Source organism: Onychomys torridus, chromosome 1 (assembly GCF_903995425.1).
Source record: "Onychomys torridus chromosome 1, mOncTor1.1, whole genome shotgun sequence".
NCBI classification, from domain to species: domain Eukaryota; kingdom Metazoa; phylum Chordata; class Mammalia; order Rodentia; family Cricetidae; genus Onychomys; species Onychomys torridus.
The window spans coordinates 1567944-1595863 of NC_050443.1; the positions used below are offsets into that span (position 1 = coordinate 1567944).

General features: G+C 44.1%; 1 protein-coding gene across 4 annotated transcripts in view; it reads right to left on the reverse strand.

Annotated features, from left to right (window-relative positions):
* Positions 1-943: 943 nt before the first annotated feature.
* LOC118569662 (leukocyte-associated immunoglobulin-like receptor 1) overlaps positions 944-27920 on the reverse strand; it is a 74343-nt gene continuing 47366 nt past the window's right edge. Inside the window, exons 2-10 of one of the 4 annotated variants that reach the window (XM_036167806.1) lie at positions 23496-23645; positions 15962-16037; positions 12745-12780; positions 7769-8098; positions 2808-2927; positions 2671-2713; positions 2547-2584; positions 2314-2363; positions 944-1905 (exon numbers count right to left, since the gene is read on the reverse strand). In XM_036167806.1, the coding sequence (XP_036023699.1) occupies positions 1759-1905; positions 2314-2363; positions 2547-2584; positions 2671-2713; positions 2808-2927; positions 7769-8098; positions 12745-12780; positions 15962-15995 (798 nt within the window). In that variant the 5' untranslated portion in view covers positions 15996-16037; positions 23496-23645 and the 3' untranslated portion in view covers positions 944-1758. Of the gene's footprint in view, positions 1906-2313; positions 2364-2546; positions 2585-2670; positions 2714-2807; positions 2928-7768; positions 8099-12744; positions 12781-15961; positions 16182-23495; positions 23646-27920 lie in introns of all 4 variants that reach the window. The other 3 variants (XM_036167779.1, XM_036167797.1, XM_036167788.1) reach the window with 3 other exon arrangements.

Genomic DNA, 27920 nt, shown 5'->3' on the forward strand with positions numbered 1-27920 from the left:
TTTTTTATTTTAACAAAATAAAATATAATATAAAACAAGAAAATCGCATGTAGACTGGACAAGCGAAACCAACAGAAGGAAACGAGCCCAAAAGAAGGCACAAGAATCAAAGACCCACTCATTCACACACTCAGGAGACTGATAAAAACACTAAGCTGAAAGCCATAATAAATATGCAGAGGACCTGGTACAAACCTCTGCAGGCCCTCCCTGTGCACACTGCTTCGGTCTCTGTAAGTTCGTGTGAGTATCTTTCTTTTTTAATTAGTATTTTAATTTATTTTGAAATTTTCACAGATGTCTTATCCACCTCTCCAATAGCTCTCTCAAACTCCCCGGGGCTCTACCATCTTATGGTTGATCTCATCCAGACTTCATGTCTTTTGCAGGGGTGAGGGGAGAGTGGGCTTTTGTTTTGAGACAGTGTCTCATCATGTGGCCCCGGCTAGACTGAAACACACTATGTAGACCAGGGTGGCTGAAAACTCACAAAGATCTGCCTGCCTCTGACCCCCAAAGCACCAAGAGTGAAGATGTGTGCCACTGCGTCCTGCTGTGTCCTCTTTTTAATTCTTTACTGTTGTCGTTGTTCTTGTTAAAGCTTTCTGAATCTAATTAGTGCTGACAGTATGCGCATGCGCATGGGTATGGGACCATTGCGCCTGACCCTGTGTGCAGGCAGAGACACTGACAAATAGCACCTCATGGTGATCAGTGTTCTCCTGCTCCATGTGCATGAATACACTTGTGTGTGTGTGTGTGTGTGTGTGTGTGTGTCCGTGTGTGTATATTGGCATGTGTGAGTCTGTGTGTGTGTGTGTGCATATTTGCATGTGTGAGTCTGTCTGTGTGACTGTGTGTGTGTGTGTGTGTGTGTGTGTGTGTGTGTGTGCAGGTAGAACAGCTCTGCCCACTCTCAGCCTCCCCTCCCCATTGACTCCTCCTTCCTCTTCCATCCCTTGATCAACACACTCCAGTAACAAACACCGACCCAAGTTCAATCATCAGTGAACATGTTGAGGGCATCCAGGGGGAGGTGGCAGCTGTGCTGACGGTCTGTGCCGCTGGCTACACACACAACAGCACACCAAACCTGATGGTACACACTTGAGTATGCTCAGCTTGTTCAACTACACATATATTTAAAGAAAAGGGAATCATAGGCATCCTGTGTCACCCTCATTTCTCCACTCATCTCTGGACAGCTATAAAGACAGAATTTGGGTCCTTACAGGCTGTGTGTCCAAGATCCACACAGGTTGCAGATGCTCCATCTTCAAAAATCCCCATGATACATGCCATGAGGCCTGATGCAGAGAAGCGGCTTAGCTTCCAGCTGCATGAGTACAACCCAGTCAGAGTCGGCAGGGGGATCCGAGGAAGCCTTTAGGGTTTCACTTGGCTTATTACACAAGTTGGGGTGTAGAGGCCACTGGATAATTCCAGTGCTGTTCATTAAAGAATCTGGGCTGTGGAAGGGTCTGTAGAAACAGCTAAGGGGCTCTAACTGTGTCTCTGGACACAACCAGGTGATTGCAACTTGGGCTCGGAAGCTTACTGCAACATGGTCTTTCCAAGGACTGATACTACCACCTACACAATGCAACTCCTAGATAGGGAACAGGGGCCTCCAGGGTCCAGTTTCTGCCTTGAGCAGAACTGGCTGGTTAGCTTTCCACACCAAGGTGATCCGAAAAGGAGCCCTTGAATGGCTGCTTTGGGCTTTTCCACTGTGCATGTCTCCAGATGTGCCCAGGCTCAGCGTCCGATGATGGCGGCATAGGTGCTGGACTCAGTCATGGTATCTGTGCTCTGTGGGGTCACAGCTCCAGCTGTCCTCTGTGTGAGGGCGTGATGGTCCAGCTGGGCATATGTCACCTCCTGAAGGCCTCCTGCAGCAGGGGTCTGAAAGAGAGGCCCAGGAGAGTTAGGGGGGTTGTGGGGGTGGGGTGCTTAGGAGTGGGAAGCTACCTGTAATGACTCTATGGGTTGCAGTCATGTTATCCTCTGGTTTCCTTCCAATGGTGTTTGAGTTGGATTACAATACTCAGAGATATGGTAGAAGTGGTTTCTGCCCTCTCTTGTCTTGGACGCTCTCTCTGGGGAAAGCCAGCTGCTGTGGAGAGCTCTCCTGTCTGTAAGCACTAGAACGTGTCACTCTGAACAAGGCCTGAGTGACAGCATCTGCAGTCAATACTTTTAGAATTCTTCTGCTCCACGGTTCCTTACCCAAGAGACTGAAGCCGTGCTACTAAGCTGCTAAATTTGGGGGCATTTTCTTAGTTAGCACTAGATGACAAATACAAGACCTACCCAGGTTTCTGTTCTTCTGTCCTCAGGAAGCTTGTCATCCCTGACTATATCTGTGAAAAAGAAGACACAGGAAAAGTTCTCTTTGGTGGACACTAAAAGACAATTATGACCACATTATATCCCACCCCACCTAGAACCCTCTACAATGTTTTCCTACAAAATCCTTGATGTTTTCCTTGCCTTTTGCTTCCCAGTGGACTGGGTAACCCTTCCTTGCTCCTCACATTCCTTACCTGGTGTCCTCTCAAGGCCATTAGGAGCTGGGCTGAGCCTAAGGGGGAAGGATAGATGAACATTAGAGATTGATTGAAGGCAAAGGACTGGGCAAGGGTATAGGAGTCATTCCAGAAAGCTCACCTCTCTTGTGGCCTCTGCTGCTGGCTCTTGCTGTTTGGGAGCCCTAAGAATAGTCAGTAGTCCACATTTAGGAGGGAGGTCTTGTTCCCAATACTCCCCACAGCCCACCGAAGCCAACTCTCACCACAGATACCTACCCTGCTTTTTCTGACGGTGGCTATGGAAGCAGAAGAGAAGGAGGAGGAGAAGACAAAGGAGGAAGACCACAGAGACCCCAACAAGAATATAAATGCCATTTGTCTTCAGCCAAGATGTGTCTAGAAAAGATGGTAACCAGGTTATCAGCAGCAGGCATTTTTTTTTTTGAGTACCCACTGCATAGGACACATCCGCTGTGTGATGTTCACAAATGTGTGAGTATGTAAAATTTCACGTGCAACAGTAGCCTTGAAACATTTCAACATTATCCTCATGTTACCCATCAGGAGTGTTGATGTTCTTTGTGCCCTGGGACACACTAGCCACTGGCAGAGTCATCTAATGACTCAGCAGTCATATGTAGCTAATGGCATCCACTCTGGTTCCCACAGATAAGAGCACTGACTTCATGATTGAAGTCATGAAGGGCAGCATTGTCCACCACACTCCGTAGAGCTTCGCAGAGACTGACAACCAGCAAGAAAAGAAGCAGTGCTCCCTCAACAAACCCACTTGGGCTCCCACTGATGTCAAGTATCCCCATCTCTATGTGTTCCTCAGGGTAGCCCCTGACAGGAAGGAACTCAGTCCCAATGTTGTCTTGTTGTCTGGTGCCCTGCAGACAGCATCTGGTGCCCATCCCATCCTCTCCTATAACATTCACCCTTCTCCACCCATGCACTCACTGTTCCACCTCACAAGCAACCATACAAGGTGGGGCCCACTTGTCCCCTTTTCCTGGATGGTAGCCACTCCCCTCCCTTGCTCCTGAGGCAGAATCTTCAATGCCCTTTAAAAAAAAAGTCAGGCAATGTCCCTTTGGAAGCTCTTCCCTCAACACCTTGCCCAAGTCTAACTCCAGGCTCTACCTGCTATTCTTTTCATGTATCTTATTGCAACTTAATTATACATGTCATATGCATGCACATGATATAGTTATAATTATATATTACATATGCAAATTGAGTCACATGTGCTGTATCATGACGTTATAATTAACTATGGACCATTGGTAAGATTGTAACTGAGCTGAAAAGTTTCTATGCCCTTGTGGCATTGTGCCTACCCCTAAGTTTTGGTTGCCTGCAGCATTCAGGATACCATTTGTACAGGACTGCAGTCTAGAAGTCACTTGCTCTATATGCCAAATGGTCAGGTGTACAAAGAACTTTGCCTTCAAGCTGGTTTAAATAACATCTTGCTCACATAATGACACAGTGAGCTACCAACCATGCACTTCTCAGAACACAGGAGCCACATGACCACATGGCCTATGGGCATTGTGTCCCAGAACAAAGGACCATTCTTAAGTGACACATGGCTTTATATTCATCTGTAATGTAAATAAGTACAGCTAAGGTGCTCTGGATCAATGAGTAAAGATTTTGGTGTGTAAGAGTGAAGACTAGAATTTGGATCCCAAGACCTATAGCCAAAGTTAAATGACCATGACACCTGGCCTGAGTAATTACTGAGTAATCCCAGTGCATAGGAGACTCTGGTGTGGGACAGAGAAAAACCAATATTTCTGTAAATGCAATCTCTTTCTAAAGAATAAAGGGGGATATGATATAGATATATATGATATAGATATAATAGGATGAAAGGGTAGATTATTGAACCTACTTTTAAAGAGCAATGTGTTTAAAAATGTTTTACATTGCTATGGATTTTTGTTTATTGATACAAATTTAAAGTTAATTTTGTTATACTGTATGTGTATATTTATTCTTGTTTAAGGTATTGTGTTTATACAACTCATTTAAATTGTAATGGAACAATTAGTCTTCTATGATAGTCAAACTTATAGTCATGTTAAGTTTTCTAGGTATACATAGATATATTTCAGATAGATAAGTAATCTTCAAACACTTCAAAGACCTACAGAATATGGTATTTAAAATGTTTTTTAAAATTTTAGACTTTCTGGACAATGAGACATGTCTGCTCCTGGTAGCACCAATTTATTTCAGAGAGGAGGATGGGCATTGAAGACACTCTATATGGAGTTTATCTTCACGTTGACAAAAAAAAAAAAAGCCATTTGGGCAAGAAACTGTTCTTGCCTGGACTGCTTGATCAATTGGACATGCAGGACCCATAGAAAGATGACCACTGAACTTTGCTTGGTAAAATGGTCCTTCAGGTTCCTGCTTCACAGAGGAAACTGCCAGACCTTTTACAGGACACAGAGAAAAGTGACTGAGAGACTCTAGACCTGTGGGCTGAAGACAGATGCCCCAACTTTACAAAAGAACTTTGGATGACTGTCCAGGCTGCTAGCTGTCTCTGTCTACTGTCACAAGACTCTAGAAAGTTGCTTGCATCCTTCTCCCATTTCTCAGGTAATATTATATCCTTCTGAGGTCTTTAATGTAGTTGAAGCTGGATAGTTACAATTTTCCTTAATTATGATAAAAGATAAGTTAGATATGAAACCTTAGACTCATAAATATAGGATAGATAGGATATCTTCTTTAATTTTGCCAAATACAAATAGACTAGATATTATAAATAGACTAGACAGTGTAACTGTAATTCTTGTTTGATAATTGTTTTGTTATCTGTAATTTTACTATGTAGAAGTTAAAACCTTCCTTTTTGAAGAAAAGAAAAGGGAAAGTAGTATGAGAAGCTACCCAAATTCCCACAGCAGGAAATCCCCTGAGCAATCTGGCTAGCCAGACGAGCTGAAACAGTGAACCCTGGGGTCAGTCAGAGATTGCACCTCAATTGGAAGGTGGAGAACACCCCAATAAGACATTCAACATCAATCATGGACCTATACACACACACACACATGCATGTGTGAAAGCCTGCACCCACCTGAGTGTCAACACATGAGAACACACAGTACACAACACATCTCTTCACAAGAAAGTAAAAAAGCAAGTATGAAATAAAATAATATATTAACTTCTATCACATAAATTAATATGTAAATAACTTATATATATTATCTTTCAAATGTATAAATTATACAATACTATCCTAATATATTATGTGTACTTATGTGTGTGTTATAGGAATAAATGATATCTGTTAAGCTATGTATTGCAAATATGAAATAGCATGTGATACTATTTAGAATGGAATAACATGCATTATATTCATGTGTAAAGATACATTATATTGTTACATCAATAATATTGCTTATTTTAATTATGAGTCAATTATATGACTCAATATAAATTTAGCTTTAGATCTGAAATTTTAGTGTATTTCTGTGACATCCTAATTATCTCTCCATTCTGCCCACAATGGCAGGGCCATTTCTCTCCCCCCACAGTGAGTGTCTAGTTTGACTCACTTTTGGACCGGTGCATTTAAAATGAGAGAATACTTACTTAAAAAGTCGAAAACAGGATGGTGATCCAGTACATTCAGCTGGGAAACACACCACGACACCACAACAGCACAAAAAAGGGCTCTGGCCGAAGCACCACCGTGCTCCTCTGTTTCCACTCTGTGTGTCCCTGTCCACCATCCCGCCTGCCTAAACTCGGAGGTTAGCCTAGATCAGAGTCCACGGATGACTCAGGACCACCACCCAGGGAGCAAGCAGCACAGCCCGACGGCGTGAGACACAAGGAGTGAAAAAAACGCATCCCACATCCCGCAGCATGCCAGACTAGCTACCTAGTTTCACAGGTCACACTCTCCCCGTGGCTCTTTCCTCTCAGGGATCCTTCCATCTTTGTCAGGTGTAGACACTGAAAAAGTGCCTTTAGCTGTCATAGAGCCTGCGCTGGCAAGGATAGACCTGCTCCACCGCAGAGTAATGTGTGTAATGAGGCTCAGACCACAAGAGGGCAGCATAGAGCTGTGCAAACTGAGTTCTGGGATGACGTTTCTGGGCTACTTCTGTCCCAGTCTTCAGAGTTTGGTATCCTTAACCAAGAGCGTTAATTTTCTCCATATTTAAAATAATAGTGTCACTGGGGCATGGTGGCATAGCCCTTAATCCCAGGACTCAGGAGACAAAGGCAGGAGAATCTCTGTGAATTTGAATCCAGCCTGGTTTATGTAACAAGTTCCAGGACAGCTGGGATTACATAGACTCCATCTCAAAATAAATAAATAAATAAAAATAATATCAATGACATCCTAATGCCTGGCTCCAAAGCTAAGCAGAAGGCTTATCAGGACATCAACCCAACATATAAACCCTAATAAACCACAACATCAGCAACGAGGCAGGGTAAAGGATTGAGAGCTTATAAGGAGAGCTATGTAGACTTCTTCTCCATCCTAAGTATTGATCCAAAAGGGGTGATTTGCACATCACTCAGTCACAGATCATGAGGGAGACCTGAAATGACTGGACAGGGAAAACAGGAAACATGGCGGAGCCTCTCCTAAAACCCTCCTGTTGGATAGTGGTCCTTCTGTTCTTCACTCACTAACTCTGCTTGGCTTCACAAAATAAGCACTGAGAAGCTCCTAGGAAGATGTTCAAAGGCATGGAAATGGAGTCTGTACCCTGACTCAACGACATTCTGGGACCTGACCACATTCCATATGAAAGCACACCCAAAAGAATAGTCCAACTGTCCACCAGCCCTGCATGGACCATATGACCTGCCTAGTGACATGGGACCACAGCAGAGGAGATATATTCCTGCAGTCACCACAGGCTTGGACTCAGTGGAAGGACAGGATAAATCACCATGCCCAGTGTAAAAACATGCATAGCCTTGAGAGGAGTCTACCCCCACCACTGCTGGGGCTCCTACCCAATAATCAGGAGCATCTCAGTGCCCTACCCCCTAGACTGTCATGTCATCCAGGTCATTCATGGTGTCTGGTAAGACTAAGGCCCTAGAATCTGGGGTTTAAGGGCAGAGGGGACCTGTGCTGAGGAAGGTGGGAGAAAAGAGCCTTGGGTTTAAGAAAAAGCAGGGGAAGTTGAGGCAGGGGAGAGCAGCTAGGGTTAGAATCCAGGGACCTGGGAACAAACCTGAGTTCACTGTTGGACCTGGGTCAGGAGCCTGGGTGACATCTTCTCTGGTTACCATTAGTTCCAGGGTCTCACTGCGTGGGGACCAGTTGCCCCATTTTAAATAGAGACAGGAATAGCCTCCAGAAGTGCTTTCATTCACTGGGCCAAGCTGGAATCTAACCTCTGTCATTGAGGGCTGTGTGTTCTCCTTATCCATGACTGCATGGCCTCCCTTCTCCAGGCGGAATGTATCATGCCCACCAGGGTTTGAGCACACAAAGGTTACAGAATGCCCTTGGGGAATCACGAGGCCTGGTTCAGCTGAGATGAAAGGACTCAACAGAGACCCTAGGAGAGAGCAGAGTAGGGATCTCAGTTACACAGTGAGGACATTTCCACACATAAACCAATTTATGCACACCATTCTATAGTCTTACCAAATTTAGAGTTCTCCAGACATAATGGAAGTGCAGCTTTATAACATTGCCACTTTCTTTGTGCATTTGAATCCCCATCACATGATAATAAGGAACCTAAGCCTCACCACATGCTGGGTCTAGCAAGGATCTGTCCAAGGAAATCTCAGAACATCCCAGGCTGGACATGTCTGTTGCAGAGCCTGCTGTCTTCTTGTTCATGCCAAGAACCTCTGAATTTTGTACCTTTATTTCAGCCTTTTTTCCAGGCCCTCTTATTGGGGCCTTCAATGCCCACCTGCATCAAACTGTCTGGATGTAGAAACACCCTCATAAAATCACAGATATATATGCTTACATCAAGAGATAAGTTTAAAATGCTCAAAGTGATAGATATCTTGGTGTACATTGTAGAACTGCTGGATCAAGCTCATCAATGTTGATTAAAACGTGAACTTACCTTTTTGTGAGGATACAACTGATCATTTGCCATCCTCTCCTTATCAATTCCCAAGCTTGCAAATGCATGGTTACTACCCATGATGCACAATTGGCCTTCTGCTCTTATTCATGTGTAAATGAGATTTTGTGCCCTTAGACCAACATTCCTAATCCTCACTCTTTCCTTCACTTATTCTTTCAGCCGTTTTTAATATCTTAGTCATCTTTTAGGGATGCCTTCAATGTTTCCCTGGCTTCACCTATACAAGAAACACAGTTTCTTCCATTTGAAGGGAAATTATGGGAGGGAAGACTGATTTGAGATAATAACTGTCTGGTGCCATAGGAAAAAGACTGCAAAGAAAGCGAGGGGTGAGCACAGAGATCCTGAGGTACAGGTGAGGTCAGAGGTGTACTCCCGGCGACGACAGGAGAAAGATACGTGCACTGAGACCCGAAAGACAGGAGTAAACTCCCTGAACCTAGCAGACAGGGACACGGAGAATCAAACACTGATAAGACACTGTGGAGCACCCAGCAACTAGAAATGTATGAGCTCTACATGAGCAAACTGGAAGTGAGGGGAGGGTAATGGAGGACAAGGGTTGGTGGAAAGAGAGCTTAGGAGAGTGGGAGGTCCTTGCTGGATCAGGGACAGAGTGGGAGAACAAGGAAAGAGAGACCATGATAAAAAATGAAGACTCCATAGGAATAGGAAGAAGCAGAGTGCTAGAGAGGTCCCCAGAAATCCACAAAGATACCTCCACCATAGACTACTGGCAATGGTCTAGACAGTGGCTGAGCTGACCTACTCTGGTGATTGGATGGCCGAACACCCTAATTGTCATGATAGAACTCTCATCCAATAACTGATGGAAGCAGATGCAGAAATCCATGGCCAGGCTCCAGGCTGAGCTCCAGGAGTCCCATCAACGAGAGAGAGGAGGGATTATATGAGCAAGAGATATTGAGACCATGACTGGTAAAATTATAGAGACAACTAGCCAAACTAGTAGAAACACATGAACTGTGAACCAATAGCTGAGGAGCCCCCATGGAACTCGACTAGGCCCTCTGGATAAGTGAAACAGTTGTTCAGCTTGAACTGTTTAGGAGGCCCCCAGGCAGTGGAACCAGGACCTGTCCTTGGTGCGTGAGCCTGCTTTTTGGAACCTAGTGCCTATGCTGAGACACTTTGCTCAGCCTTGGTGCAGGGAAGAGGGGATTGGACCTGCCTCAAATGAATGTACCAGGCTCTGCTGATTCCCCAGGGGAGATCTTGTCTTGGAGAAGATGGGAACAGGGTGGGGGGAGGTTGGGGGGGAAGGCTGGGGGTGGGAGGAGGGAGGACAGGGGAATCTGTGGCTGATATGTAAAATGAATAGAAAATCTCTTAATAAAAAAAAGTTAAAAATAACACACACACACACACACACACACACACACACACACACACACACACTGTGTAGAATGCCACTCAGAGGACACAGACCCTCTGCTATAGAAGAAGAAGCAGTTCAAGAGATCAACTGGAGGATATGCCAAGAGTGATTAATACAAAGCTTCCTGTCCGTCAGTCGCTGAATTTAAGGGCTGTCTGAAAAGGGAAATGTCAGGATGAATCATATGCAAACTGGCTTGATTTGGTCATTCTCCAACGTCTATTTATTTCAATACATGAAGTCAGACATGGTAAAGACACACAATTTTTTTCTCGAGACAGGGTTTCTCTGTGTAGCTTTGTGCCTTTTCTGGAATTCACTCTGTAGCCCAGGCTGGCCTCGAACACACAGAGATCCACCTGCCTCTGCCTCCTGAGTGCTGGGATTAAAGGCGTGAGCCACCACCGCCTGGCTTGCAATTTTTATTATTTTAAAAATTAAGTTAAAATTCATCCTGTTAGATAACCCAGAGCGGGTGCAGGGCTGGAGTGTCTAAAGAAAATGGAAGAATGTTGAAGAGCCTTGAATAACCTAGAAATAAGCCAGCCTGATAGGACAGGGGATCAGGATGTAGCTCGGTGTCACCAGCTCCTAGAGACACAGTGGTCTGTTTCTGTGTCAAAACAAACTATGGAGCCCGAGCCACATCCCACCTCCAGGCCTAGCCTGATTTGTTCATCCAGAGTCCAGCCTGACTAGTAAATGTGGCTCTCAGCTCTCGTCAAAGATGCTTCCTTTTACAACACACAGAGACCATTACAGCAAGCCTCAACTGGTTGAAATTCAGAAAACAACTGATAATGAGGGCCCATCCCCAACGGATAAATCTGCAACACATCCCCAAACCTAAGTCTCAGGGAACATTATAGAAGAGGGAACAGAAAGACTGTAAAGGCCAGATGACCAGGAAATCTACTGTGAGAGTGTTTCTTCCTGGTATGACTGGACGATACCTCAACAATATGGCTGCCTAAACATGTCCTGAACAATGACAATAACAGTTGACATCCCAGCTTGGTTGAGGGAACTCTCACAGGGCTCCAATGCCTCTGTGAGGAGCTACAAGCATTTAATGACTGCTAAGAGAGTGAGAATTAGTATTCCCCAGGGATGGGGCCCTTGACTGGTTGTTCAATATGAAGTAAAAGCACATATAGGCAAGACTAATCACTACACAGCAAGTTGTATTTATATATTTATCTGAATGTATGTAACAATAATAAAGAAAAAGAAGCCATGCATTTGAGTGTGATCATGGAAAGCAGGGATACAGAAGGGGTTCGAGGGAATATAGAGAGTGGATAATAATGATGTAACTATATTTTAATTGAAAATAATTTTTTAAAATTAAGAAGAGAAGCAATGCACGGGGCCAGAAGAAACTGTTCAGAGAAACATGTGAAGCCTCTGGGATAAAACATACATAAAAGCTTCTAAGTAGAAGGATGATATTTGTGCTTCTGGATGGCAAGAGACAATCTCCATGGTGTCAGGAAGGGTGAGAGGGTATAGAAGAGCTCAATAGACATGAGGGAAGGCACAAATGAGTGGGGAGGGAAGGAGCTTAGAAAGAAGTTAGCAGACTTTTACGCAAAAAGGAAGAAAGACTTGAAGCTGGGTGCATGCATGTAATCCTAACACTTGGCAGCAGGCATATCTCTGTGTGTTGTGCCAGGCTGTTCTACAGAGTAAGTTTCAGGCCAGACATGGGCACATAGTGAGAATCTGTCTCAAAACAAACCAATTAAGCTAACTAACAGACTTACAAATTTAGTGGGAGGAAACAACAGGACCTGGTGACACATTATACACGGGAAGGTGGAGAGGGGAGATCAAGTGTGACTTCTCATGATCTGCCTTTCAGAACTGTCAATGCCTTGCTAAGAGAGATCTGGGTTATGGGGAGAAATCTCTCAGCTGTAGGCTTGGTCATACTGAATGGAATTGTCTTTGCAAATATCTCATACCCACGTTTTCTTAGCATGATTCCGAGTAGAGAAGAGATAGAATCAATGCAACTGTCAGTCAGTAGATGAATAGGTAAAGAGAATGTGGTGCACAAACACATTAGAATCCTGGTCATCCTTCAGAGAGGAAATGCTGCTGCTGGTGGCAACCAGAATGAATCTAGGGGAGTTAACTGAAATATGCCAGTCACCGAAATACAATTACCATAGGATCTCACTTATATATGGAATGTAATGACATTCACATCAGAGATTAACATAATGAAAAAAGAATGATTGGCTACCTGAGGCTAGGGAGAGGGTAGATGGAGACAGAGAAGATGTTCATCAAAGATGCAAAATTCCATTTAGACAGGAGAAATGCATTATTTGAGATCCACCATGCCTGACAGTTCCTTTAAAACTTCCAATAATGGTAGATATGTAACATTCTCACCAATAAAAAATGATGAGTGTCAAAGGTGATAGACATGCAACATAGACTAACTTGGTCATAGCATAGTGTATATATATATACAGCAAGTTGCATCCCATAAATATATAACGGTTGTTATTTGTCAATTAAGAACGTTTTAAACCAGAAAACAAAAGAAGAGAGGTGAAGGTTGAATATTTGAGTGTTTACGATGACAGAAAATATTCAAGGGTCTCCCTCCAGGCCTTCCAAGTGCACATGGTCCTCTCCAAAGCTTCCCATAGGTGCAGAAGTAACCAAAGACATAACTCACCTTCCTGAGTGTTGATTGTCTGCCCCAGGCACAGCACTGAAAGAGAAGACCTGGTGAGAAAGACACTCGCCACACGGTTTGCTTAGAAATGAGAATCTAGGAAGGACTAGATAGATGTAGATGGGGACATCCAGCCTCCCAGGATTACCCGGCCATCCCTCCTCCACATATATGTCATAGTATAATCCTCCTTCTTGCTCTGAAAGAACTCTTAAAATATCCCCAAGGCAGAGACACAGACTTGAAATCCCAGCTACTCAACCAAGTCATGTGTTCCAGTATTACTTGGGCGACAAAGTGAGTTCCTCTCAGTGCAGCCATGTCTCAAAACTGAAAGTAAAATAGGGTTAGTTCAGAGCCTAGCCCAGTCATCACTGGAGAGGCTTCCCTAGCAGATGACAGGAGCAAATACAGAGACACACTGTCAAACAGTAGGCAGAGCTCGGAGAACACTGAGGGAGAGGGAGAGGGAGAGGGAGGATTGGAGGAGCCAGGGGGGTTGAGGACATCAGGAGAACACGGTGCACAGAATCAACGAAACAGAGCTCAGAGGGGCTCCCAGAGACTGAGGCAGCAGTCACAGAGCCTGCACGAGTCTGCACTAAGGCCTCTGAATAAAAGTTATGCTTGTTTATCTTGGGGGGTTGTGGGACTCCTAACAGTGGGAGTTGGTGTATCTCTGACTCTTTGGCCTGCTCTTGGGACTCTTTCCTCCTGCTGCACTGCCGTGTCCAGCCTCAATATGAGGGTTTGTTCCTAGTCGTATTGAATCTTGTTATGCCATATTCAGTTGATGTCCCTGTAAGGCTTGCTCTTTTCTGATGGGAAACTGGAGGAACAGTGGATCTTGGGGAGAGAGGAAGTGGGTGGGGAACTGGAGGAATGAAAGGAGGGGAAACTGCTATTGGGGTGTATTGTATGAGAGAAGCATAAATAAGAAAAAGTGGAAAAAAGTAAAATGAGAGCTGGGATGGCTGGAAGAGAGGTTCACAAGGTCCCCACTCCTTGCTAAGGAGCTATGTGCAGTAGACAGCTTCTGGGGACGGGAGAGTCAGTTTTCTCTAAGGCTGTGGCCAGTGGTGGGCTGAACATGCTCCAGCAGATGGCCCCAAACCCTGGAGTATATGGACAGCCCAAATGATATTCACTGGATCATCCTTTTTAAAGAGGCACAAAGTAGAGGGGGGAGGAGATGGTAGGGAATTACAGAAAGAATGGGGATGAGTGTGATCAAAACATATTGCATGCATCTAAGAAATTCTTTAAAAATATTTTAAATATATCTAATAACAAAAATTTATTTATCATTGTTGCCAATGGATCGATGCATCTCCCACCCCTCATCTGAGAAGCTTCTATTTGCAGCAAATGGAGATTAACACAGACACCCACAACTGATCAAGGGGCACAGAATAAGAGACTGCAGAACGCTCAGCCTTAAAGGGAACATACATACCGTACATCTCTGCCTCCCAAGACTCAGGGATTGTTTTGGAAGAGGGCGTGGGAAGAGCATAAAAGCCAGAGGCAGATGATTTCAGGGACTACAGGGTATTCTGGACACAGAGGGCAGCTGCACACATGAACACATGGCATTTGTGACAGCACACACAAGACCTGTGCAATTCCAAGCCAGACAAAATCCCAAAACTGGAAGGAAATTTAGGCACATACTCCCTGCTTTAGCCTTGGAGAGAATGGTAATTACCGGCTGCTAGAAGGAGAGTCAGTTTTAAGAGTGTGGACCCTGGAATCAGGTGTTGTGAAGCACACCTTTAATACCAGAATTTAGGAGGCAGAGGCAGGTGGATTGCTGTGAGTTGGAGATCCAGCCTGGTCTCCACAGCGAGTTCCATGACAGCCAGAGCTACATAGCAAGACACTGTCTCTGAATAAACCAAAAAATAAAATTAAGTACAGCCCCTGTTAAGTGAACCATTCTCCAGTGCTAGACCACACACAAGAATGTGTGAGAAGCACAAATGGATCCTAAGGGGCTTTTTAAAAACGGACACAGAAGAGCAGGGTGGTGGTGGCCCTCGCCTACACTCCCAGCACTTGGGACGCAGAGGCGGATGCATCTCTGTGAGTTTGTCTGGCCAGCCTGGTCTACAAAGAGAGTTCCAGGACACCTGAGACTGTTACACAGGGAAACCTTGTCTTGGAAAAAAAATTAAAAAATCAAAAAGTAAAAAAATAAAAATGAACACAGTGTTGAGTGGGTAAAGAAGAGGGGTGGATCATGGAAAAGATGGATGTGAGTAATGTAAGAAACTCAAAAATTAATAAAAAAAAAACTTTTTAGAAATAAAAGAATTTCTGAGCAAGGATATGTAATAACATGTAACCGCTGTGATCTTAAAAAAATAAAATAAAAATATAAAGAATGGGAGGATGTGCAGAGATGACTGGCCACACTTGTGGAAGCCCATGAACTGTGGACTGGTGTCTGTGGAGCCCCCGTGGGACTGGACGAGGCCCTCTGGGTATGGAAGACAGTTGTTTGGCTCGAACTGTTTGGGGGGCACCCAGGCAGGGGGATCAGGATCTGTCCCTGGTCCATGGGCAGGCTTCTGGAATCCGGTGCCTGTGACACCTTGCACAGCCTTGGTGCAGTGGGGAGGGGATTGGACCTGCCTAGGCTCAGTGTGCTGGGCTCTGCTGACTCCCCATGGAAGACCTCCATTTGGAGGATGTGGGGATGCGGGGTGGCTTGGGAAAGAGGGCTAGGGGTGGAAGGAGGGAGGATCTGTGGATAGTATGTAGAATGAGTAGGAAAATTCTTAATAAGAAAAATGAAAGAAAAAAGGAAAGTGGAAAAATAAGTAAAAAGTGAAGATTTAAAAATGGTGCTACTCTTTAAAAAAATAAAAAGAAGGCATGGATTTAGAGGCTACAGTTCTGTGGTAGCATGCTTACCTAGCATGCATTAGGCCCTGAGTTCAACCTCGGACACTGAAAAAAACAAAAGTCCCTAGGTCATCGTCCCTTCTGAACAGGCTCTTCCTAACTCCTTTTAAAGCTGAACTTGGCCGCATGCCCTATTCCTGTTCCTATCAATAAGTCCACAGAAGTATCTTCCAAGTACAGGAGGGGATGAAGAGACTCTCCTCCCAGGGGACTCCAGAATCTGCCTGGCTGGTTTCAGGCCTGAGTAGGGAGTAGACTCCCTTCCTCAAATCACCTCCCTCATCCCTCTGTTTCTCCCAGGACTCACCGAGGGCCAGCACAATGGCAGGATGAAGTGACATGACTCAGGCTCCAGCAGTCTGACCAGGTCTGGAGCTGAAGCCCTGCAGTGGACACAAGAGGCAGGATGTGTGGACTGGCGCTCATCACAAGGTTTCTGTATCAGTTTCCTCACACGAAGAGGAAGAGGTTTCTCTTCTGGGCTTTCCACTCTTTCCTCTAGTGACTCTGTGAGAAGGTGTCAGATTCTGAAAAAATAGGTTAGGTCCCTGAGTACAGGTGCAAGCGAGCTCATCCCTCAACGTGTTTGTCTTGCTGTAAATATGTAAGACACAGAAATATAAGATTTTACACGTCAGTCCTTATTGTAGAAACGAATGGACATCGATCTTTGGACAAGGCATTTCAACACCCAAACCTCATATTTCCCAAAGTTTAAAATGAGAATCATAAAGTCTCCCCTAAATGTTTGATGTTATGATCTTTGTAAGATCCCAAGCAGATATTTCAGATATTTTACACATTATATGTGTGCTGCTATAGATAATGGCTTTTATTAAATAATTTTTATTTGTGTGTGTGTGTGTTTGTGTGTGTGTGTGTGTGTGTGTGTGTGTGTGTGTGTGTGTGTGTGTGTAGCAGTCACAGGACAATTTGCCTAAGTTGGTTCTTTCCTTTTATTGTGTAGGTCCTAGGGATCTAACTCAGGTTTTCAGGCTTGGAAGCAAGCATCTTTACTCCCTGAGCCATCTCACTGACCCAGATGACAATTTTTTTTGTTTTTGTTTTTTCAAGACAGAGTTTCTCTGTGTTGTTTTGGTAACTGTCCTGGACTAGCTCTGTAGACCAGGCTGGCCTTGAACTCGCAGAGATCCACCAGGCTCTGCCTCCTAAGTGCTGGGATTAAAGCCATGCGCCACCGCTGCCCAGGCCCAGATGACATTTTTAAGATTTATTTTTTATTCTACACATTGGTGTCTCAAGTGTCTTTGTGTCTGTGTGAGGGTCTTGGGTCCCCTGGAACTGGAATTTCAGACATTTGTGAGCTGCCATGTAGATGTTGGGAATTGAACCTGGGTCCTCTAGAAGAGCAGCTGAGCCATCTATCCAGCCCCAGATCATATTTTTAAAAGATAACAAATGTTATCAGCAGTGGTGAAAGTGGATCCTTTTCATACTGTTAACAGGAACCCATGACCCCAACTGTTATGAGGAAAAGCTGTCTCTGAACGAATGAGTCAGAATCATTTTGGAGAATCTGAGGCCCTCCTTCCATGCCACTAGTGGAAAAAAATGTGTAAATCAGAGGGAAGAAAGCTCTTCCTCTTTGGAAACAGCATGAAGATTTCACAAAATAAGAAATTAAAAATAGAACCCAAGTAAGTGGATGAAATAAGTATGGAAGTGAGAAGTCAGCACTCATGTAATCATTGCAACACTATTCACAAGAGCTATGGTGGAGAAATAATTACAAAGAATGAGTGAAATGTGGTGCATATACACAGTGGAATGGAGAAGATAATGATGGTGCCATATGAAAAAAATCATATGGCTGGACCTTCAAAAATCATATGGCTTGGCCCAGTGAAACAAACAACCCCAGAAGGGCAGGCACTGCATTGTTCCCCTTATATGAGATACGTTAAGTAATCATATTCAAGCTGGACATGCTGATCCATGCTTGCAATCCCTGCACATGGATTAACAGTTAACAGTATGAAAAAGATCCACTTTCACCACTTCTGATAACATGGAGGCAGGAAGATCACCATGAGTGCAAGGTCAGTCTGCACCACATAGTGAGTTCTAAGCCAGCCTGAGCTATATGGCAAGATTCTGTCTCAAAAACTATAAAATACTTAAAGAAGTCAAATTCATAAAAGCAAAGTTTGGAATGCTGTCTTCCAGAAGAAAAAAAATGTGGGGAAGTTATTTATCAATAGACAAAATTTTTAGTCAATCAATAAGAATAACTCTAAGACAATGTAATACCTATAGTCAATAATACAGAACTGCACAATAAAAATGTTAAGAGAACAGATTCTATCCTTTTCTGTCTTAGCTAGGTTTTCTATTGCCATGATAAAACTCCATGAGCAAAAGTAACTTGTGGAGGAAAGAGTTTGCTTCATCTGAGATTTCCAGGTAACACTATCACTGAGGGAAGTCAGGGCAGGAACTCAAGGCGGGAGCCCAGAGGCAGGAACTGAAGCAGAGCCTGTGGAGGAATGCCTCTTACTGGCTTTCTCCCCCATGGCTTGCTCAGTTTTCTTTCTTATAAAACTCAGAACCACCATACCAGGGGATGTACCACCCACAGTGCGCTAGGTCCACCCACATCCATCAATAATCAAAAAAAAAAAAAAAAAAAATGCCTCAGAGCTTTATCCACAGGACAACCTGATGAGTGCATTTTCTTTTCCTTCCTTCCTTCCTTCCTTCCTTCCTTCCTTCCTTCCTTCCTTCCCTCCCTCCTTCCTTCCTTCCTTTTCTTTCTTTCTTTCTTTCTTTCTTTCTTTTTTTCTTTCTTTCTTTCTTTTTCTTTGGTTTTTCAAGGCTGGGTTTCTCTGTGTAGTTTTGCTGCCTATCCTGGATCTCACTCTGTAGACCAAACTCACAGAGATCGACCTGGCTCTGCCTCCCGAGTGCTGGGATTAAAGGTGTGCACCACCACCTCCTGGCAGGTGCATTCTCTTTTTTTAATATTTTTTATAATTAATTTAATTTTATATATCAGCCATGGATTCCCCTGTCCTCCCTCATCCCCCCCAGTACACCCCCCCATTCCCACCTCCTCCAAGGCAAAGTCATGCCTGGGGAGTCAGCCCAGCCTGGTAGAATCAGCTGAGGCAGGTCCAGTCCCCTCCTCCCTGTACCAAGGCTGAGCAAAGTGTCTCAGCACAGGCCCTAGGTTCCAAAAAGCCAGCTCATGCACCAAGGACAGGTCCCAGTCCCACTGCCTGGGGGCCTGCTAAACAGTTCAAGCTCATCAACTGTCTCACTTATCCAGAGGTCCTGGTCCAGTTCCATGGGGCTCCTCAGCTATTGGTTCACAGTTCATGTGTTTCCGCTAGTTTAGTGATTTGTCCCTGTGCTTTTTCCAACCATAGTCTCGGTATCTCTTGCTCATGTAATCCCTCCTCTCTCTTGTCGATTGGACTCCTCTTCCCAAATTACTGTGGCTTGTGTCAAGTCCACAAAATACTAGCCAGCTCCCTCTCCCTCTCTTTGTCCCTCTCCTTCTCCCTGTCCCCTCCTCCTTTCTCTCTCTCCAGCCTTCTATCCCTCCCTCTCCATATTCTTGTAGTACCATGGAAACTAGAGTGGGTCAGAGTGGCATAAACAAAATTCTAAAGAGACTAAATAGACAAGAGACAGACCTAGAGTTTGAGGACGGATGGATACCCTTATGTCAAGACCAGAGAAGGCAACACTTAGTGTGTCATGAGCAGAGGGAAAGGATAGACGTCCTCTCACGGAGTCTCTAAGGTCTTCAGTGTTTGAAGACAGGCATGGTGATTCCTCCACACCTTGCTGACACTGGTGGTGGTTCAAACAGCTTGTGCTCAGTCATCCTACTAATAAAGACCTAGCTCTGTGTGCATGCTCTGTTCTGAGGTTGCAAACATGGACAGGGAGGAAACAAAATTTGAACTAAGACAGTTTCAACAGTCCAACCTGTAGCCCACATGGGTCTTGACCTTACAATGGATCTGCTTAACTCCCCCAAGTAGCTGGGATTGTAAGGCTTGTGCCACCAGGCCCAGCTTTTCGAAAGAAGCTCAGATTACCAAATATGGCCAAGTGATACTTAAAACAAGATACATTTTATACATTGAGGTTTTGTGGGAATCAACCCTTTCTTTATATATTAAAAAAAAATGGTTTCACAAGGAGACCTTTGCCCACCTTTACTTCTTATCATGGACTCTGGGGGTCCAGACCCTCAATAGTCCCCTCACAGAGTCTGGGAAGAATCTACAACCAGCTGATAATTAATCTTTGATGAAAAGAAATGAATCTATATACACGAAACTCCTCAGTCCACACACTATTATTCTGTGATAGTTCTCTTTCTTCATAGCTTCTATTCTGCTCTCCTGCCTAGCTCCTTTCTTGTCTGATTTCTCTATATATTTATCTACTGTCCCCTCCAGGTTCTATCTTAATTCCTTCATCTAGTTCTGCCCCTTCTAGGTTCTCATCCATCTAGTTCTTTCCCATCTTAGCTCCTCTCCCATCTCCTTCTCTCCCATCTTCTTCTCTCTCATCCTGTTCTTCCCCATCTAGCTCATCTTCATCTTCCATCTTGTTCCTCTAGTACTCTCTTCTGCCCTTCAGTCTAGTTCGTCCCATCTCAGTTTGGTCCTCTCAAGTTCTTACCCATCTAGTTCTTCCATTCTCTTTTCTCTTCTCTGTCCTCCACATTCCACCTAAGTCTCCCAGGGATTCAGTTATAAGCCCAAGCAATAGCAAGCCTCTGGTACTAGCCAAAATACTAACAAACATGAGAGTCAGGGTCTCTAGAAAACTGTTGAGTCGCTGAATCAAACCAGAAAATTTCCATCCTTGGAATTCCTCCTCTTCCCTCTCTCTCTCCCTCCCTCCTTCCCTCCCCATCTCCTTCCACATACCCTCTCTTCTTTTGTTCATTAGTAAGGAAGAAATTTAGGGTCTCCCACATGCCAGGCAAGCACTCTGCTGTTCAGTTATAGCTCCAAACTCTTTAACCTTTTTTTAACATATTTTTCATTTTGTTTTATGTGTGTGAGTGTTTTGGTTGCATGTATGCAAATTTAAAAACATTATATACCAACTCCTAATGACTTATTGTTATACCCTTAGACTACCATATATCTCAAGCCTTATCAGAGAAAATTTTAGTCTACAGAATGGAACTAAATGTTTTTATATTATATTTTGTATTTTCATACATGTGTGTGTTCCTTTTTAAAATTTCTCCTTTTCCTTCTCCTCTTTTTCTTCTTTTTCTCCTTTTTAAGATAGGGTCTCATTGGCCACACTAGTGGAAGCCCATGAACTGTGGACTGGTGGCTGTGGAGCCCCCATGGGACTGGACTAGGCCCTCTGGGTATAGAAGATGTTTGTTTGGCTCGAACTGTTTGGGGGGCACCATTGAGATCTGTCCCTGGTCTATGGGCAAGCTTCTGGCATCTGGTGCCTCTGGTGTAACACCTTGCACAGCCTTGGTGCAGTGGGAAGGAACTTGGACCTGCCTAGGCTCAGTGTGCTGGGCTCTGCTGACTCCCCATGGGAGACCTCGATTTGGGGATGTGGGGATGTGGGGTAGCATGGGAGAGAGGACTGGGTGTGGGAGGAGGGAGGAAGGGGGATCTGTGGATAGTATATGGAGTGAGTAGAAAATTTCTTAATAAAGAAAAATGAAACAAAAAGATATGGTATCATGTAACTAGGCAAGACTTTAATTGACTATATAGTCAAGGATGACCTAGAATTCCATATCTGCTTACCTTGACTTCCCAAGTTATGAAATGACAGGCATGTGCCTCCAAGCTATTTATTAATTATTTAATTAATTTTAACCCACTTAATCAAATTAGTGATACCCAAATATTCATGGATGTAGAGACATCCACTGGAGCATGGTCAACCTACCATGGGCCACACCCTTAAAGTAAACTGACTCTCCCTCTCATGGAAGCTATCAATTGCCAATCAATCCTAAGTGGGACCTAGAGAGCCCTTACCTCAGCCATATTAGATGTTTAAGTGGCTTGATCTTGTGCAGATCACCATAGTCTGTGATCTAATAGCCATGTCATGACCAGCATTTCACAGAACTCCTCCCATCTTCTGGTTCTCACACTCTATCAACCCCTCTTCCATGATGGATAGGTTGATATGGGTGTCCCATCTATGGCTGAGCCCTCAAAGCTGCTTCTTCTCAGTACTTTGTACAGTTATGAGTGTCAACATTAACCACTATGTGCTGCAAAGAGAAGCTTCTTTGACCAAGTTTGAGATCAGCACAAATGTACAGCCATAAATACAAAAATTTAGAGGTGCCTTGAAAACATGTTCATTTAAAAATAAACAACAGTAGGTTCCTCCCCTAGGTCCTCTCACATCCGTAGCCATGGATTAGGGCTATGTCTAACTTCTAGCCATAGGTTTTGACCATGTCTACAATACCTGCCTTTTGTGTGTGTTGTTTTGCAGCATCAGTTGAATTCATGGAGGCAGAACTTGGGCTCACATGCCCGTGTCTTGGTGTGAGTTTAGCAGTTGTTATATGTGGTCTGAACTATCTTCATCTCATTTTCCAAAATGATCAGCTCCCACCAAGCCACATGACTTCACCAGCTCCTGAAGCTTTTCTGTTTTTGTCTTAGCCAAATCACTTTTGGGAATGGCATCTTCTTGTTTTACTTTGCATTCCTGTGACTAACATATTGAGATCATATTTGCCATTTGGATATGCTTTCTATTTTTGAGAAATATTTCTCATTTCCTCTTTTTTTTTTCCTAAGTGAGGTATACTTTAGTTAAATAGGAAGACGTTTCTTTTCTTAGCAAGCATATGAGTTCTGTGTCAAACCCATACATTATGAATGTCAATTCCCATCTGACAGTTTTTGCTCTTACTGGCACATTTTAAAGAACAAAATTCTTGAGTCCTACTATGGTCCAGTTCATCTTACTTCATATTTTATTTTAAATCCTGTGTGTATGTGTGTTTTGTATATGATGTAAATCGCATATATGACAGAAAACATAGTATAACTGTCTTTCTGAGTCTTTTTCACTTTACTTAGTATAATAAACTCCAGACCCATCTATTTTCCTGAGAATTATGTTTCTCATTTCTCATGTTTCTTTCATCTTCATGGCTGAATACAGTTCCATTGTGTAAATACAACACATTTTTATTCACATATCTGTTGATAAGTAGTGGGTGCCCAGTTTCACCTGGCCAATCAGAATCCCTCATGGGACAGAAAGAAATGGCAGAAGTATGGCATCATGCATTTTTAAATCCCAGTGTCACAACTCTGGAGCCAAATATAAGACTCCAGCCCTTAATAAGTTCCTTGAGATTGTAGGAGCCAGATGGGTCAAGAACACCACAAGAAAACTCACAGATCTACTAGCCAGGGCTCGTAGGCGCTCACTGGCAACCAGGGACCTGCATGGGACTGACATAGGCACTCTGCATATATGTTAAGTTATGTAGCTTTGTCTTCTTGTGGGACTCCTAACATCGGGAGCAGGAGCTGTCTCTGACTCTTTTGCTGGCTTTTGGGACTGTACTCCTCATACTGGGTCTCCTTGCCCAGGTGCGTAGTCTTACCACAGCTTTAATACCATGTTTTGTTCACACTCGGGGAGGTCTGCCCCTTTCCTAAACAGAAACAGAGGAGGAATGGATTAGGGTGTGGGAACAGAGGGGGGGGGGGGATGGGACCGAGAGGAGGGAGGAGAAATGGTGGCCAGGATGTAAAATAAATAAATAAATTTATTTTAAAAAAAGAAGTTCCACGCTGTTATACATTGAACATTTGTGTACCTTCAAAACTTACATGTTAAAACTTAATCCCTTGGGGCTTTGAAAGAGGTTCAGTGGTTAACAACTGCTTGTTGCTCTGGCGGAGACCCATGTTGGGCAGCCCACAACTTCCTGTACTCTTGCTCTGGAGGATTCAACATCCTCTATTGATCTCCACAGGCATCTGTGCATACGTGATATAAACACACGCACACACACACACACACACACACACACACACAGAGAGAGAGAGAGACAGAGACAGAGAGAGACAGAGACGGAGAGACAGAGACAGAGAGAGAGGGAGAATAAATTTGTTTAAAATAAATATCTCTAAAATTCCATTGAAGACACTAGAACACAGATATTAAAGGAAGGAGACTATATTGGATCCCCCACATGCAGTATCAGTTGAAACTTCTAACTTCGCAAACTGCAAGTCAGTAAATTTACAGTCAATCAATTATCCTAAACCACTGTATTCATGATAGTTCACTCACAGTTAAGTGAAGAATGAAGCCACCAGCTGGAGAATGGCATGGATAACTCTATTCAGATTTTACTAACAAGAATTGGACGCAAGAGAAAAGATGTAAACACTTCACCTGTTTCTTCTCTTCTTGTTGTGATAACATGCCTCTGTTGTGGAATAATCCTCTTGTACATTGTAAAGATTTGTCACTCTATACTGATAGGCCAGTATCCAGGCAGGGAGTATAGGTGGGGAGACCAAACTAAGAAAGATGGGAAGGAGAAGGGTGGAGTCAGGACTTGCCAGCAGATGCAGAGGGAGCAGGAAATGAATGTCCCATGCTAAAACAGATACCACCACGTGGCAAAGCATAAATAGAATTATGGGTTAATTTGAGAGTTAGCTAGTAACAAGCCTAAGCTATTGGCCAATCATTTATAAATAACATTAAGCCTCTGTGTTGGTTATTTGGGAGCAAGCAGTTGGAAAAGGAAAATCTCTATTTACACACCTCAGCAAGTGGAACTTAATGGAGACAGGATTTATTTTAACTCACAGTTCAATCTATTATGGCAAGCAAGTTACAATGGTAGGAGCTTGAGGCACCTGGTTACACTGCACCTTCAATCAGAAAGCAGAGTGTGATGAATACTTGCTGCTACTTAGCTCAGTCTCTGCTTGTACAGTCCAGGATCCCATCCAGGCAAAGGAACCACCACAGTGGGTGGGTCTTCCCACCTCAATGAACAGAATTAAGGTAATTCCTCAGGGCCATGTATGTCCACAGGCCCCTCTCCTAGGTGATGCTAGATTCTCTCTAGTAGATTACACTAAACATTACAACCTTCATATGGCCACTCAACACCATTTTTACTGCATGATGCACTTATAGTCATGAGAATAAATAGTCCTGTGTTCTGTCTGTTCATCATGGTAGCATGCATTATGGCTTTGTGAACTTGTAAGAGCATTGGAGTTTCACCCACAGCCAGCCTGAATCATGGCTGTTCTGAGAATGCAAATACATGATTCAAAATGAAAGGGGATTACCAGGAACATCTAATTTACTTTCCTGACTGCTCCTGAGGTTTTGACTCTGAGGGAGCCATGGGCCTAGAGAAGAGCTACTGCTCCCTTTTCTGTTCACAGAGGAAGAAGTTGCAGCTGGGGAGCTGTGGTGTCCGAAAACTGCCACCACCAATAAGGCACCTTCTCCGTGGCTAATATTGAGTCATATGGTCGTAAGTGTCTCTGTTTTGAATATAACTAAGGTTTTAGAAATGTGACTGTGAGGCCTTTCTTCTCCTACTCTAAAGAGCTCACAGAGCTGGGCAGTGGTGGTGCATGCCTGTAATCCCAGCACTCGGGAGGCAGAGGCAGGTGGATCTCTGTGAGTTCGAGGCCAGCCTGGTCTACAAAGCAAGTTCCAGGACAGCCTCCAAAGCTACAGAGAAACCCTGTCTTGAAAAAAAAAAAGTTCACAGAACTATGAGCTCCCTGCACCAAGTGGACAAATTCGATGCATACTCAGCTCAAACCATCAATTTAGAGGAAGTCCCTGGAAATGATCAGCATGTCTTCTGGAATTTTAGTTTCAGGGCCTTTCCCAGAGAAACCACAATCACACCAGCTCTTCCAACCACAGTGATATCTCCATGTTAAAGACAGAAGCACAGATTCTGAGTGTTAGGGAAAGGATTTTCCTATGCCAGGTGTGCTTAACCAGACACAGGCTTGAAGAGTAACAGGGCACAGTGCTCCCCCACCTTAGCCACAATCCAGTCTCAGTCACATCTCCCAGACATGGATCCAGCCTTCCAGCCTATAGCACATAAACCTGGTGGTGTGAGAGCATTCTTCCTAGGTGAAGAAGCAGGTGATCTGCATGCCCAGGAGCCAGTTACCACCACAGGAAGGCTCCAGCTGGCATCTTGACTATGACTGGCTCTAGACACTGTATTTCTGAGGCCTGAAATAACAGGTAAAGGTATCGGAAACGGTGCTCTGAGCACCATAGAGTGAGGCAGTATGCTGTGTTTTCCTCTGGCAATTTCTCAGAGGAACAGAAGCACCCACTTCCTTAGAACTTCACCCCTCTCACCTCTGACCTTACCACACTGAGAAATTTCTCATACCATGAGCAATGCCTGAAGTTTCACAAGCCCCACCTGCCAGACCAGCGTCCACTACCAGACACTAGACTCTGATGGCTCATTTGACTCTGGTTTTTAAAAACAGATTTCAACAGAAACTTGGGGTTCACAGGAAAACTGACCAAAAGTTGAACAGGGTTTCAGGTGTTCTCCCAACAGGTACATTTTGTGATAAAGCTACAGGAACACGTGGCTGTCATTCAGGATCTGTAATTCATGTTGCATTGTGCACCCTGTGGATTGTGCAAATGTCTAAGGCATGCCACAATTATGGTTTGCTACCCCCTAAAACATCTGTAACCCATTTATTTCTCTCTGTGTGTCTCTCTGTCTTTCCGTGTCTGTCTGTCTGTCTGTCTCTCTCTCTCTCTCTCTCTCTCTCTCTCTCTCTCTCTCTCTTTCATGTGTGTGTTTCAGGAGATGGAACTTGTGTTAGTTATTTTTTCTCACTGCTGTGACAAAATACCTAACAAAGGCAATTTAAGGAAGGAAGGGTTTATTGTAGGTCATAGCACCAGGGTGCAGACCATCGTGGCAGAAAAGTCATAGCATTGGGAACATGAGGCAGTTAGTCACATATCTGCCAGTCAAGAGACAGAGAGAGGTGAATGTTGGTGCCTGGATTGCCTTCCCTTTTTCATTCAGTCCAGGGGACCACAGTCACCAACATTCCTGGCAAGTCTTCTCAGCTCTGCTAAATTCTTTTGGAAATACCCTTATAGCAGCAGTTCTCAGCCTCCCCTTTAATACAGTTCCTCATGTTGTGGTGACCCCCAAACATATCTTCTTCGCTGTTTCATAACTGAAATTTTGCTGCTGCTGTGAATCACAATGCAAATATCTGATACGCAGAATGTGTGGTATACGTGACCCCTGTGAAAGGGTCATTTGACTCCCACCACCAAAAAAAGGTCAAGACCCACAGGTTGAGAACTGCTGCCTTTTAGACACACCCAGAGGTGTGATTTCATGGTGTTACTAAATCCCACCAAATTGACAGTAAAAATTAACTATCACAGAATGTAAGGTTTCACACACACTAGGCAAGCACTCTCCTTCTGAGCTACAACATCAACTACTTGCTGCTTTCTCCATGAGTTTTGTCTTCTTCAGAACATCTTGCAGAGTTGAATCAGACCATATGTGCTCCTTTGAGACTGGCTTCTTTCACTTAGTAATGTACATTTTTTTCCTCCAAATTCATGAGCAGGCACACGCGTGTCTGTGTGTGTGTGTGTGTGTGTGTGTGTGTGTGTGTGTGTAGACACAGCTTCTCAATTTCCCTGGGCAGATAGCAAGGATCTAGATTGCTTGGTCTTATAAAAATATGCTTTTCCACTGGACCTAGCTCTGGGACTCCAACTGAAGAGAGAGGGGAGAGATTATATAAGCAAGGAGGGGTCAAGATCATGATGGGGAACCCACAGAGACAGCTGACCAGAGCTCGTGGGAGCTCACAGACTCTAGACTGACAGCTAGGGAGCCTGCATGGGACCAACCTAGGCCTTCTGCATGTGGGTGACAGTTGCGTAGCTTGGTCTGTTTGTGGGACCACTAGCAATGTGACCAGGATCTGTCTCCTGGCACATGAGCTGGCTCCTTGGAACCTAGTCCCTATGGTGGGATGCCTCGCTCAGCCTTGATGCAGGGAAGAACTTGCTCCTGCCTCAACTTGATATGCCATGCTTTGTTGACACTGATAGAAGGCCTTACCCTTTCTGAGGAGTGGATGTGGGGGTAGAAAGGAGGTGGGGGGAGGGGGCAGTAGGAGAGGAGAAAGGGGAAACTGTGGTTGATATGTAAAATAAATAAATAAATAATTTTTTCAAAAAGA